The following is a 15,192-nucleotide window of genomic DNA, read 5'->3' on the forward strand; positions in this document are numbered from 1 at the left end:
TTGTCTCCAAAAAAGAAACATTTACTTTTAAACAGACTGAAAGAAAAATATATCAAGTATTTACATACAAATACATTACTTCCTTCTTCACAATTACTCACAAACTTAACAAATGGAACTATTTTGAATATGGTAGATTTTCAGGAGCAGACCTCAATATGTAAAGCTGCTAATGCTATTAGCTTCTAAAATTAACACTCCTTAGTGTCATGATATCTGACTTTGCAACTCCTGAATAGCTGTGAAAGTGGCCTCTTGTACAGGATACATAAATTACTGGTGCAGGCTGGCTTTAGGTTCATCACTCTTCGATACATAGTCGACACACATTATTTTCCTTTCCTTAAGCTAATCACAATCACAGAGTCTGAAAATTCATTGGGTCCAGATACTGTTGGATCACCAAAAGCGAAGACGACTGCTCCAACTCTGTGGCTACTTTCTGCATCAGGGACTTGGAATAATGGTTCAGCTGAATGACATGCAGACAACTATACAAGTAATATTGTGAGTGAGGGATAACAGTAGGGAACATCCTAATCAAGGCTTTTTTGCTGCTCAAGTCTCTGAATCAAATTTGCTTTTTCTTCCTCCGGCAAATCATTGAATATGAATACTGATTTGTCTCCTATATCATCCTGATATAAAAAGAGAAATACATGCAAATTCGATGATTAGATCTTGTCATTGGGGGATCTACATTGATAAAAACATATGTTGCTTTTGCTAAAGACATAATACATAAATGTGCACTTTAACTTGGTGTCAGCTGGAACTTTGGATGTGCACAAGTAGGCACTTAAACTATCACAAAGTTAACAAGTACATGTAGGACGTGTGCATCTCACGCAATTTTCCATGTAGGACCCGTGTGTCTACTTGTTCAACTTTATGATAGTTTAAGTGCCCCAAAATTGGAGGGCATAAATGTCAGCTGAGCCCAAGAAAGAGGGAACGTTTATGTATTATGCCTTTGTTAAACTTGAAAAATAGGTTTAAAGAGCACAACAAAGCAAATGGAGGGGGTCTACCTTGATAGGCTGAGTGAACTTCCTCCCAGCAAAGACCACAAACAGTGCCAACCATGTGCTCAATAGGGCAAGCTTTACTCCATCATCCATAATGCCAGTCTGTAATCCAGAAGACAGTCTAGTTAGATCATTATAATATATATGAACTGAAACAATTTCAACAGGAAAATACAAGTTGTCCTTAATTTCTTGGCTGGACAACTTGAATTATGAAATGAAAATGATAATAAAAACCAATTATGCTCTCAGCTCTTAACAGTTTCGATGGTTTTGTTAAGGCATAATACATAAACATGTCCTTTAACTTGGCTTTAGTTGGCATCTATGCCCTCCAACTTTGGGTATGCACAAGCAAGTATTCAAACTATCATAAAGTTGAACAAGTAGACGCACATCCTACATGGCAAATCTCACGCAATTTGACATGTAGGACACGTGCATCTCACGGGATTTGCCATGTAGGATGCGTGTATCTACTTGTCCAACTTTATGATAGTTTAAGTGCCTATTTTTGCACACCCAAATTTGGAGGACCTGGATGCCTGCTGCGGCCAAGTTAAAGGGCACGTTTATGTATTATGTTGATATAATTTGTCCTTAAGTTCTTGGCTGGACAAAGAGAATTATGAAGTGAAATTGATTATAAAAACCAATCATGCTCTCAACTCGTAACAGTTCCAATAGTTTTGTTAACTTTTGAAAGCCTAGTCCAACAATCTGAGTGCTGGCAAAAAGTGGAAAAAGAAGTTTTGATTGGAGCATCTCAAGGTCTTCAGGTTGTCATTTCCAGCCGATGAAGGATTGATCTTTCAATTTCTAAGGTTGGAAATTTATATTTCAAGTTTATAACTAAATCTCTGTATAAAATGACAAACGTTACCAGGTGCCCCAGTAGGAGGGAAGGGATGACAAATGTCAAAATACCAGCTTCCAACTTTCCATAGCAAAGTCCTGTTTCCAAGATAGCAAAAATAAACCCGGAGATCCTTAAATGAACGGAGTATTTTACAGTAGTGGAAGTTACAAGAATTATAATTTGTTAGATATGAATTATATATCATAACTGGAACCTAACCTTCCTTGAACACAAGTCCCGTCAGTGCTGCAAATAGTGGTCCGACAAACCAAACAGCTACTGGATTCTCGATAACATATTGAACTAAATTCTTGCCAGCTGGTTGAGCAAGGGTAGAATATGTTGCCAATGATCCGAGAACACCCAGGAACCATAGAGATTGAAGAGCACGTTTAATTTCAGTCACATAAATGTGAATAAGATATAATGACAGGCCAAGTCCACACGATCCAATTGCATAAAATAAATCAAGATTTTTCTCAAGCAAGTTGCTCATAACTGAATCATTGGGAAGCAAAGCCGTAGAAGATGCAAGAACGAATGATGCAGCCGCAGTAACTAACCCTGATCTATACAAAATTACCTGCAAATTGACAACATTAACTTTGCATCATCAAAGTTAGCCATCTTGATTGTTGCTAGAAGAAAGACTTGTTTTATAAAGAAAGATTTGTTTTATCTTGCGAAATTCATTCAGGCAGGGAACATTGTAACAAAGACAAAACTGAAATGAAATAACTAACATGAAGGGAGAATCTTTTTCATCATTAACATTGTCAAAACGAATGCACCCCGATTTCAGTGTGTTAGATTGCTAATATTAGCATCCTTCCTTTGAAAAATAGTAAGCAAAAGTAAATTATTGTATGAGCAAAAAGTGCCAGAAACCTTCAAATCTAAGCTATGCCTAAATTTTGATGTGAGAAAAATTGTACACAATTCTCTTTAACAGTGCTGTAAAACAAATTCAAATGGAACAACTCCAAGTTAAGCTAACGGCACAGTAGGGTGGAATTGGTTTTACCTCTCGAATATCAGAGTCTTCGATTGTCCAAGGACCATAAACACCTTGATAAATTGTAGGTTGGGTCTTCTGGGACTGTGGCTGTGACTGAGAGCCTTCTCCCAGCGCTCTACACTTCCATTCAAAATTGGACGATATTAGGGATTTGCATTTTCCTGGCAGAAATTGAGTCGACGGTTTTTTAATAGGAGACGAGATGCTAAGTAAAAGTGAAATGGACGCAGACGCCGTTATTGAATTCATGCTCCCTGGCTAGCTGTTGTCGATCAATGAACTCTAAAACCGTTTCCCCTTGTTCTTCTACTCCTGTTAAACCCAGAAATCAACTAAATGAGAATGTGAGGATGTTATGCATAAGACAAACGAATTTACTTTTTAGATGTTTGTGCTGATTTTAATACTTTATCACATCAAAGATAGAACTTCTTAAATAGATGAAAAACATAAAGGAGATATCACAGGCTAGAAGGGCAGAATACAGTACTTCAATTAAATGATAACTAAACACAAGATTCAGCTTCGATAATGCACAGAGAATATAATAGTTTTTCCTAACTCAAAGGATCTTAGTACCAAATTGTTTGGCCTAACAATTATAGGGAATCAAGGTTCAAAGATAGAAGAAGAAAAAAAAAAGGACTGGTAAAAGATTGTGCGGAATGCAACAGGTAGCAAAGAGGACAAATTCCGATGCTACACTCCTTGTTTTAGATACTTTCTATGAAATTAAGAAGTGAAGTGACAACAACGACAACATACCAGTGTAGTCCCACAAAGTGGGGTTTGGGGAGGGTACCTCTATCTCGGAGGTAGAGATAGAAAGGCTATTTCCGATAGACCGTCGGCTCAAGACAAACCAGTCAAGAAAAACACGTAGTGGAAGTATAAGAGAAAATAGATAATAACAAAAAAAAAAAAAAGTATAAGGACCGTACTATCAGAAGTGAAGGCGACAGAAGAATAAACACAAAAAACCACACACAGACATACATAACATAGCAGCACATGGACTTCGATGAAAGATGAATCAATAATGAACTAGTCTTTTTCATCAAAGGAATTACTCTGAACTTAGGTTAACCTTAACTATCAACCGAAAAATTTCATAAATTTTAAAGCCTGTTTTGTAAATGTTATACTACTTCAGTTAAGCGTGTTGACTATACGAAAATTGCAGTCACGTTTAGGGAGTTATTTAGAACCTAACAACTCAAAAGTGCTAAAATCCCGAATCCATAAACTTCAAATATTAACTCCCTCACTAATGAGTTAAGGGTCAAAAACACACCTGACATATCCGGCATTTTGAGCTTCATACCTGAACTACCATGTGTTTGAGTTTCCTACCTAAATTATCCAAATATTTATCAAACAACGCCTCAACTATTTTTTTTTTCACTTTTCTTACCTGAAATATCACCATCATAGGGATAGGTAAAGTGTAAAGTGAACTACTGACAGTTGAGGTGTGTTTCGATAAACTTTTGGTGATACTTTCAAGTAGGAAACTCAAACACATGATAGTTCAGGTATGAAACTTAGAAAAAGGGATACTTTTTTACGTGTTTTTTGACCCTTCACTCCCCTCTATCCAATGAAACCTATCATTTAATTGATACATAATTAGAAAAACCCTTGTCATAAACCATATTGCACACCCCTTAAATTCCAAGACCAACCCTTTCTACAAATTATCAACTTTTCCAAGAAAAAAGAAAGGAACTTTAAAAATCAAGATTCAACACATGTACTTATGGTAGCAAAAGATCAAACATAAGGTGAACCAAACGAGCATGGGTTCGGTGTCAAGTTCGGAACCTATAAACTTCAAATTCTAGCTCCGCCTCTAGTCTTGATAAATCAATTTAATATGTACAAACTATTAATTTAGAACCCAACAACTCAAAAGTGCTAAAATTCCAAATTCACAAACTTCAAATCTTAAATCCCCTTTAATCAATCAAATCTATCTTATTTTTTAAAATAATCGCGGTGTCCGGGCAACTTTTGCGCACCTTGACTAACTAGCACATTCATTACTTTTGATACATAATTAGCCAAACCCTTTTCATACAACTATATATCACACCCCTTTAATTCCAAGACCAACCCTTTCTACAGATTATCAACTTTTCCAAGAAAAAGAAAGGAACTTTAAAAATCAAGATTCAACACATGTACTTAGTTCATGGTAGCACAAGCTCAAATACAAGGTGAACCAAACAAGCTATGTGTTTGGTGTCAAGTTCAGAACCTATTAACTTCAAATTCTAGCTCCGACTCTAGTCTTGATAAATTCATTTAATATGTACAAACTATTAATTAAATCCCCTCTAATCAATATAATTTTTCTTTTTTAAAAACAAAAATAATCGTAGTGTTTAGGCCAACTTTCGCACACCTCGACTAACTAGCACATAACTTACTTTTGATACACAAATAGAGAAACCCTTTTCGTACTACTATATTCACACCAATTCTAATACCAACCCCTTCTATAAATTATCAAAATTTCCAAAAAAAAAAAAGATGAACTTTAGAAATCAAGATTCAAAAAATATAATTGGATAAAATTCAGACCTGATAGAAGCAGCAGAGTTTGTTGTAGTGAACCTCTTCCACAACTAGAAATGATTGTAAGAGAGAAAATTCTGAATTCTTTTATACATTTGTCATGTAATGTGTGGGGGCAAAATGGATATGGGACTATTGTTTTCTCTTTTTGTTTATTTTTTTTATAAACTTTGTTCGCTTGTACGCAACTCAATTAATTTTGAAATGCATTTACGAGGATACATAGCAATTGATGAGTTTTTTTTTTAAGAAATTAAGATTATACTTATTCCTCGAACATATTTTTTTTGCCTTTTTCTGAAAAATTATTCAGTGAAATAGGTAAAAAAAAAAAAAACAAGGCCATAAAATTATTTCTGAAAATTATTTTTGAATAAATGAAAAAAAGTTTACTAGTTTCACTTCTATTTCTCTCATAAAATTTTAAAATCGACTTCAATTTATATTTATGACCAAACACAATATCGACTTCAACTCCAACTCAAAAAATTATTATTTTCAAATTCAAAGGAGGCCTAAATAAACAAACAAACCAATTACGAAATGGAGGGAGCAATTGTTATCTTTAATTTTACTATCTTAAATAAAATAAACAAACAAACCAATCACAAACTAGAGGGAGCAATTATTATTATTATTATTAGTATTAGTATTAGTATCATTATTTGACTTTTTAACCATTTCTTTCTTTAAATTATTATTTTAAAAGATTTCATAGATATTTCAGGAAAGCAGGTAGAAATTGAACAAGAAAATTAGTATGTCGTTATTATTATACATTTCGGTGGAAATCCAACCAACAACCGTAATTGACCGGTTGACGCCGCCGTGAACGGTGGTCGGGAATCATGGATTTTGGTAACTCCGCCACCTCCTCCGCCGCCGCCGCCGGCGATGACGTTTTATATCCGGTATGTTTTTACATTCATGTTTTGCTCATCGTTGACAATCCATTTTTGTTTATATAAACCCCGATTCTTTTTTTGATAATCGATGTGGTAATTTTACATATTACCCCTATTAATTGATATTTAGTAATAGGTGTTAGAAAATAATTTGGAGAATAAGTAATTAATGCTAAGGTAAAATATGGAAAAAAATATCTTTTTTTGATTTGTTAAAATGAAAAGTAAAACTAGAAATCAAACTAGGAAAAAATAGGGGCAGCTCGGTGCACTATACTGGGAAGGGCCCACCATGAGGGTGCATTGTAGGCAATTTTACCTGTACCTCCTGATCACATGGCAAGAACTTTACTAACTACTACAATACTCCCTTTTTAAACTAGGAAAATAGTGATAAGTAAATCCAAATGGAGGGAGTACCCAGAGGCGAATTCAAGATTCAAACTTGATGGATGCACCTCTATATTTAAATATAGTAATTAATAGTGTCAAAGTTCGACATACAGTTCTTTGAAAACTTATTAATTATAGTATTTTATAAGCAAAATTTTAATATTATTGAATATCATTAATTAGATTTAATATGACAAAAGTGTGTTATTCACCATACTTAAATTCAATACACTTTCATATTTTGAACAATAATAGAAAGTTTTTGAAAAATATGAAATTCGAGAGATTTGTTTGCTAGATGATTGCAACGGGTAACGTTCGATTTAAGCCTATCTCAAACTTTAAATTACTAATTTTTTAAATAAAAAATAACTCAATGATCAAAAGATTAAATAAATAAATATAATACCCTATAAATTAGGGAGAATATCTACCTTTTGAAGTTGGAGAGAAGCTTGTATTTTGAAATAAATTAAAAATAGGTCAATAATATCCACTATACGCAAAAGAAAAAAGAAAAGGTGTAAAATAAATGACTACTAAGTAGAAAAAAAATTTTAATCAAAAGATAAATATATACATTTGCACAATAACGCTGCAGACAATGTAATTTGGAAAATGGAAAAAGGAGCAAATAAGGAAACGTTGTTGTTGGGGTTCGAACCTGAGCAATCACGCAAAAAGAGCAACTTTCAAGTGGCAAGCCCAACCATCTCACCAGCCAAATCAGTTGTTTCTGTGGGTGCACGACATATATTTAACATAACACCCTGATATATATCGATATAGATATACGAACTATAGATACAGAGTTTTTCTCGAGGCTAGCGGGTGCACGTGCACCCCCTACACTCAATGTAGGTCCGCCTCTGGGAGTACCAAGTAATATTATCCACTAAAGCTAAGATAGATTGATAAGAAATCACCTAGGGGGTCATTTGGTGTGAGATATAAGGTATAATAGTTCCGGGATAAAATAAGGATTATTTTATCATGTATTTGGTTGGAGGTATTAGTGAGTTCTGGAATTATTTATCCCACCATCTATACCCATATACATGGTGGGATAGCTAATCCCGGGATTAATTATCCTGGATATCTTGTTCCCAACCAAATGACCCCTATCTAGTGTTTTCGTCTCCTCTGGGATTATAACCCCCGATTCTGATTCCTTTTTATCGGTTATTACTGTACAATGCTTGATCAGGGGATCTGATGGAAAAAAATTGATGTTTTTCATGTTATTTTGAGTAATTGATAAAAATTTTGTTTTTTGGGGGTGCAGTGGAGTGGTTTTATGTGTTCCTGCATTTGAGTATAGGAGGTTGGAATTTATATAGCATCGATTCCATTTTCCTTTTTTTCATATAACCGTGGTGTCCAGGCAAGCTTACGTGCACCTCGACTAATTCCACGGGATACCTGCCACCTCCAACCTCTCACCAGCAATAGGTGGTATAGCACAATTATAAAAAAAAGTATTGCTTTTGAAATGCCTTACCTATTGTTGGAGGTAGAGGTAACTTACCATTTGAGGGGGTCTCACTTATTAACTCAGAAGCATTTAAGCTTCTGTCAAAGTTGATTTCACTAATTTTCTGTCTTTTTCCTTCTCAGTTGTATCTCCGGTATGCCTAGATGCATTTTCGCTCATTGTTGGAAACCATTTTTGCGTATATACCCCAATTCTGTTTCCTTCTTCTTTTATTTGAGTAACCGGTCAAGATTTCGTCTTTTCTTTGTATGTGTGTCTGCATTTGAGTATGAGAGCTTGGAATTTCATAGCAGGGACTCCTTTTTTCCATCTTTTGTTTCCTTCGTTCCTTTTTTTTAAGTTCCTGTCAAAAGTTTTGCACCACTTGTCTGCTTTTTTCCTTCATGTCTATGTTAGCTTGTTCACACCCCAACTACTTCACCAAGTTTCGTGTCTTCTTTAGGCAAAATGGGAGGAAAACACAGCTTTTTTTTGGCCTCTATTGGCACAACTTGTCTACTTTTATCATTGAAGTATGGCCTTTGAAACGCCCTACTTATGGTTGGAGATAGAAGTAACTTACCATTTAAGTAGGTCTCTCTTGTTAACACAGAAGCATTTAAGCTTCTTTCAAAGTTGATTTCACTTATTTTCTACTCTTCTCCCGCAGTTGTATCTCTGGTAAGCTTTGATGCATTTTCGTTCATCTTTGGCAATCATTTCTGTCTATATACCCCAATTCTATTTCCGTCTAATAAGTTATAACACAATGCTTGAACAGTGGATTTCCTGTTACTTTTGAGTAATTAATCAAGAGTTTTTCTTCTTGTTTTTTGCTATGTGTGCCTGTGTTTGAGTACAAGAGGTTGGAATTTCATTGCAAAGATTCCTATTTTTCCTTTTTTTGTTTCCTTTCTCCCTTTTTTTGGTTCTGATAAAAGTTTTTACCCACTTGCCTTCTTTTTTTTGAATAACCTTGTGTTTGACTAGCTTGCACACACCTCAAGTATTTCACTGAATTCTTCATCCTATCTGAACCCCTAAACCTATCTACCATGACTTAGCCCAATGGAAGGAAATTTTTTTTAGCTTTTTTGCATCTGCTGACACCAGTTGTCTACTTTTATCATTAAGGTATTGCTTTTGAAATGCCCTGCCTATGGTTAGAGATAGAGGTAACTTATCATTTGAGCACCTCTCACTTGTTAATTCAAAATCATTTAAGCTTCTCTCAGAGTTGATTTCACCAATTCTCTATCCTTTTTTCTTCAGTTGTATCTCCATTCTCTGGTATGCTTTGATGCATTTTCACTCATCGTTGGGAATCATTTTTGTCTATATACCCCAATTCTGTTTCCTTCTTATAAGTTATTAAAGAATGCTTGATCAGTGGATTTTCTGTTATCTCTGGTAATTGACCAAGATTTCATTTTCTTTTCTTTTTTTGGATGTGTGCCTGCGTTTTAGTATGAGATGGTAGGTATTCCTTTAATTCCCTTATTGTTTCCTTTTGTCTTCTTCTTCTTCCTTTTTTTTTTTGATAAAAGCTTCACCATTTGTCTACTTCTCCTGATAACCTTTCTCTATCTTGCAAGTACCTCAATTATTTCACTGAATTTTGCATCCTATCAGTACCCCTAAATATGTCTATCGAAAACAGCCTCTCTACTCTCCTCTGAGGTAGAGGTAAGGTCTGGGTCCACTCTACCCTTTCCAGACCCCACTTTGACCCCACTTTGAGGGACTACACTGGTTATGTTGTTGTTGATGTCTTAGGCAAATGAAAGGAATTCATATAGCTTTTTAATCTCTGTTTGACATGATTTGTCTACTTTTATAATTAAGGATTGCTTTTGAAATGCCCTACCTGTGATTGGTAGAGGTAACCAGCCATTTCCGCAAGTCTCACTCGTTAACTCAGAATCATTTGAGCTCTCCCAAGTTGATTTCACTAATTTTATATCTCTCTCTCTGTAGTTGGTCAATTTAGACATTCTTGTATCAATACTGAACAGCTTAGTTGCTTAATGGTGTGCTATTGTAGGAGGAGCATAATGTGACATCTGTAAGTGATGATCATGAGACTACGTGTTGGGGCTGTGGGCTCCGTGTACTTGTTTCACCGCATGTACCTGCTTTCAAATGTTTCTGGTGCGGAGCTATAACCAACCAGAACGGAATTAAGTACGAGAAACAGAACTTCATGTGGAGACGATTGCGAGACCGGTGCTTTGTCAGCTTTCTCATTGTCTTCATTCTATTGGTAATATGTAAGTGATCAAACATCCATCATCTCCCTGCATTCCTGATCTGTGGGAATATTTGATTCTTTTGACGATCTAACTTTTAGTTATGTATGGTTATTGCCTTCTCTATCTGCCTTATCCTTATATAAGGCTTGCACCATTTCAATGAATATCATGTCAGAGTTTTAAATACTGACAGAAATCAATGTGGACATCTCTCTGTTTTTTTTTTTGTGTGTGTGGTCTGTTTCATGTGTGCCCCTCTCCGGTTCTTCCAATTAAAGCAATTCAGCTACTTTTTTTTGTTCCTAACCACTGAAAATGAAACAGCATGGAGAACAATCAAGAATTTTAGCCATGCTGAAAGTCACTACCAAGACTACAGTATCGATGAAATTTGTGGAATTTAAAGTTAGACTAGGTCACCTATGATTGTTGCTGATCAATTAAAGATAATAGCTGTTCCATGCATGCTGCATGAACTGAGTTTCTAATGTCTTTTATCTCTTATTTAAATGTGCAAACAGTTACCTTCTTTTATTGTTTCTAATACTTTGATGCAACAAATCCTTGCAGTTGCAGCATAAAAGTATTAAATTCCAAAATATACTTTTTGTCTCTCTTACTCCTTTCTGTCTATATTTTCTTGTATGTCATTGTATTAATTGTAGGGGTACTTCTTTTCAAGTTTATTTCAATTTGTTGCTGGATGTAAGACTCTTTGCTGGATGTAAGACTCTTCATTATACATTGAGCTTTGATATGCATTTTTGTGTTTCAGGTGGCGGTATTTGGGCCATTTATCCAGTATTAGTTTCTTGCGGTTACTTCTATGGTGGTGTTAACATATTTCTTATTATAATACTGTCCATATTTACCCTGTCTACATTTAGCCTTTCTGCATTTCGATCTGCTGGTGCTCCACCAAACATACTATGGGGTAGCTATCCTGCTGTGACAAAAGGAGCACTCGAGAATTATAGATTTTGTGAATATTGTGCGAAGCCAAAGTCAACTAGGGCACATCATTGCCGTTCTTGTGGGATGTGCGTATTGGACATGGATCATCATTGTCCATTTGTAAGTTCTCTTTGTTCTTTCACACTTGGAAGAAGCTGTTTATCCTCTAGAGTGTTATGCCTTTTGTGTGTCTAGAAAACATATGACAAGATAGTTGGGAAATTTAAGAAGCTTAATAGACAAGGATAACCATGTGTCTGGGAGTTTAAGCCTAGAGTTGAGATGGACCCTATGCTGTAGCAATATTAGGTAGGTGATATCCGCTTGATGATTTTTTTAAAATCTAAAAATCGCATATGGGTAGTACTGAACACAGTTATATGTATAGGTGCATGATGAGACATAGTCCAGGCAGAAAAGAAACCTTTTGGGGATTGTTGTCTTCGATCTGATTTTCCTTGGAAATGACGAAACAGAACCAACATATTGTTGTTTTCCTGTAACGGGAAATGAGAAATAGTAACCTTTGACTGAAAAGTTGCCTGATTTCTCTGGCTTCCACCGTACTTCATCTAGCTGTACATTCATCTCGTGTCTCTGTGTAATTCCCGTCTGATTTACGTGAACAATATGACACTGTAATCATATTATATTCTCATGATAACAGTTGCTTCTTTTATTTATCAGATTGGAAACTGTGTTGGTGCAGCAAACCATCGTCATTTCGTCATTTTCCTCATTTCAGCAATCATTAGCATGATTTACGCGTCCATCATGTCTGCATATGCAGTTTATCATATTTGGCCGCCGTTAAACAACTGGCAAATTCGACTTCTGAATGGGGCTTTTGGTCAGAAGTTGCTTATGGGATTGTTAAAAGATATTTTTCTTGCAGTTTTTAGTTCTATGATGTTTTTACCAGCTAGAGGACTTGTTCTTATTTACCTCTTTATTGCTAGTATCTCTATCGGGATAGGTTTAAGCGTGCTTTTATGGCAGCAACTCTGTTTCATATATGAAGGCAAAACATACTTGAGTCATATAAGTGCGTCAGGGGGTGACAGTACTGCAATAAAGGATTGCCAAAATTTCATCCGATTCTTTGGCTTACCTTATACTAGAGCAAGATATTTGCCAAGCTTCTTCAATTCTAAGAAGAGACACAAAAAATGAAGCTTGAAAGAGGTAAATCAATTTCTCCTCCTTTGCGCTCCATGCATCGGCATAGGATATGGGAAATATAAATAGGCCTCTTTATTCATTTTCTTACAAGCCATTACCATGCTGGAAATTTTGAGTTCTCCCAAATACTGCTTTAGTTGATGGTACACTAGTTGGATATCCATTTTATAAGCTGAATTTTTCTTATATCATGCGTTTATGGTACACTATTGCCTCATAGACGTGGTGGTACCTTAGGTTCCTGCGTTGGGACTGCCCCCAGAATGGAACACTTGCTCATGGTCTTTTTGGCAGCCTGCAACATAAGAATTAAACGATTGTTGTGTGTTTCATTTTTCACTAAAATGTCCAGTTATTTGGGCGTTAGGAAGGGGCCTCTCGCCCTATCAATCTGTTGATTTATCATCTTAATTATTTTCTTTTGGAAAAAATAAATAAAATCTTTTCGTATGATAGTAAAAGTGAGTGATTGCGAGATTTTACCAAGGCACAGGAGGAAAATAGCCTCTTGCACAAGTGTAAGGTAAGGCTGCCCAATGTGGTCTGGCCCTTCCGCAAGGGAGTTTGGTGCGCTGGGCTGCCCACAGAGGGAGAAAGTACTTCCTGGTCCATGACTTGGGGGGCATGATTAATAGTTTCTGTATGGCATTTTGGCCTAGAATTCTGATTGTGGTATCTGATGATGTTATGCAGGTTTTCGCGCGGAAAGGTGGACATGTAATGTATACAGATAGATTCCTTCACACGTTACAGATTTCTGTAGAAAGACTGGAAGAATTTGTTTCCCATTTCTGGTATGATGTATCAGTAGATAGACTGAAAATACAAGTGAAATAGGTTGATCAACTCCATTTCTAGTTAAAATGGAAGACAGTGTGATATGCCTTACAAACTGATCATATCTGCTGCAGGGAAGTTAAAAGGATTGGATTGGGGTAGGCCTGTTGAAACTTTTTCTTTTTGTAATCTTGTAGCATAAAGTTTTGTTTCATCTTGACTATGAATATGTTTTTCTGGTTTTGAAAATTTGTAATAATAGGCAGTCACAAATATTTATTTATAAAAAAATTGGAGATATGTGATTTATTAATTCGGCCTCTTAGTATATTTTGATCATTATCTTGTTTATGAATTATGATTTGCTCATTTTTTAAGATTGTACAAAACTTTCACAAATTTTGATAGGTTTTACAAATTATGAAATTTTCATGTTTATAAAAAATAAAAAAATACAACTTACAAAACAATTAAATCGCATGTTTTACAAAATTTGAACTTTAAATTAACCCGACTTCAAGTCCAAACAGCCTAAATAACATTCAACAACAGGGAGAGCACATCAATTTAATGTTAGAAGTATATAATGCCAAATTAGAGCACTCTATAAAATAGAATTAAAATTGATATATCACCTTCTCTAATTGTATATGCATTTGCTTTGATCAGCAGTAAATTCTCAAGTTTGTTCCAATTAAAATTATTAGGTATAATACATAATCAGAATCTTTAACTTGATATCAAATTATAACTATGACCTTAAACTTACCAGTGCACGAGAAAGTCCTTTAACTCTACAAAAGCTGAACAAAAAAACACTCTAATCCTACCTGGCAAAATGCGTATATACACTGAAAACCACGCGCGTTAGAGTTAGAATTGAAGTATTTTTTTCCAGCTTTTGTACAGTTAAAGGGCCTGTTTGTGCACTGACAAAGTTAAAGGTCATAGTTATTAGGTGGCAGCATCTGAGTGGATTACTAATTTACGTAGGAGCGATTGAGTTTCACGCATGTAAATTGCAGAATTGAAGTGTTTTTTTGTTCAGTTTTTATATACTTAAAAGTGCCTACTTGTGCACTAGCAAAGTTAAAGCGCATAGTATAATTTAGTGTCAAACTAAATGTCCCGTTTATGTATTATGCCAAATCTCTCTCGCTATATATATATATATAAAAGAGATCAATAGTCAATCCTATGTGGCATGTCTTAGAAGCCTCCAAACCTATTTATCTTTTTTTTGGATATTTATTTTCTTTTTCTTTTTATTTTAAATATTTGTGTATTTAAAGAAAAATCAAAAGTCATCACATATAAACTCTATTTATTATGTAATAAAAGAAAAAAACTGTTTGAGGTATCTATTTAATTTCTACTAATAATATTCGTAACTCCCAAGCTATTCATGATTTTACATTTATAACCCCTAAATATTTAATACAAAAGTTAATGATACCTTATGGTATTCCTTTATTTTTATGTATATAAATTCATATTTTTTGTTTCATGAGATGCTATCCAAGGTTATCCTTCATTTTCACTATTATATTCATATTTTTGTTTGTCTTGGAAAGAAGAAGAAGACCTTTGAATGGTGATAGGCTTGTGAAAGTAGATATCGAGACATTTATGTATTCATTCCGTTTTTCTTTCTATAGACGTTCATATGTTTTATTTCGTGCGATTTTATCTAAGGTTATCATTCATTTTCACTATGATGTTTATGTTTTTATTTCACTTGAAAAAAAAAAATGTTCTTAAATGGTAAAA

General features: G+C 34.8%; 2 protein-coding genes across 2 annotated transcripts; one reads left to right on the plus strand and one right to left on the minus strand.

Moving 5' to 3' along the window:
- On the minus strand, window positions 1-5,671 carry LOC107853891. Its single transcript, XM_016698875.2, has 6 exons — window positions 5,492-5,671; window positions 2,912-3,217; window positions 2,107-2,470; window positions 1,912-1,982; window positions 1,032-1,130; window positions 1-638 (listed from the first exon to the last, which is right to left on the minus strand). Exons 2-6 carry the CDS (start codon window positions 3,152-3,154, stop codon window positions 537-539), a joined length of 879 nt encoding a protein of 292 aa, XP_016554361.1. The 5' UTR covers window positions 3,155-3,217; window positions 5,492-5,671; the 3' UTR covers window positions 1-536.
- A 344-nt stretch (window positions 5,672-6,015) lies between these two features.
- On the plus strand, window positions 6,016-13,735 carry LOC107853894 (protein S-acyltransferase 11). The gene is made up of 5 exons (XM_016698879.2): window positions 6,016-6,396; window positions 10,302-10,527; window positions 11,285-11,583; window positions 12,151-12,648; window positions 13,339-13,735. Exons 1-4 carry the CDS (start codon window positions 6,334-6,336, stop codon window positions 12,634-12,636), a joined length of 1,074 nt encoding a protein of 357 aa, XP_016554365.1. The 5' UTR covers window positions 6,016-6,333; the 3' UTR covers window positions 12,637-12,648; window positions 13,339-13,735.
- Window positions 13,736-15,192: the final 1,457 nt, after the last annotated feature.

Source organism: Capsicum annuum, chromosome 5 (assembly GCF_002878395.1).
Source record: "Capsicum annuum cultivar UCD-10X-F1 chromosome 5, UCD10Xv1.1, whole genome shotgun sequence".
NCBI lineage: Eukaryota > Viridiplantae > Streptophyta > Magnoliopsida > Solanales > Solanaceae > Capsicum > Capsicum annuum.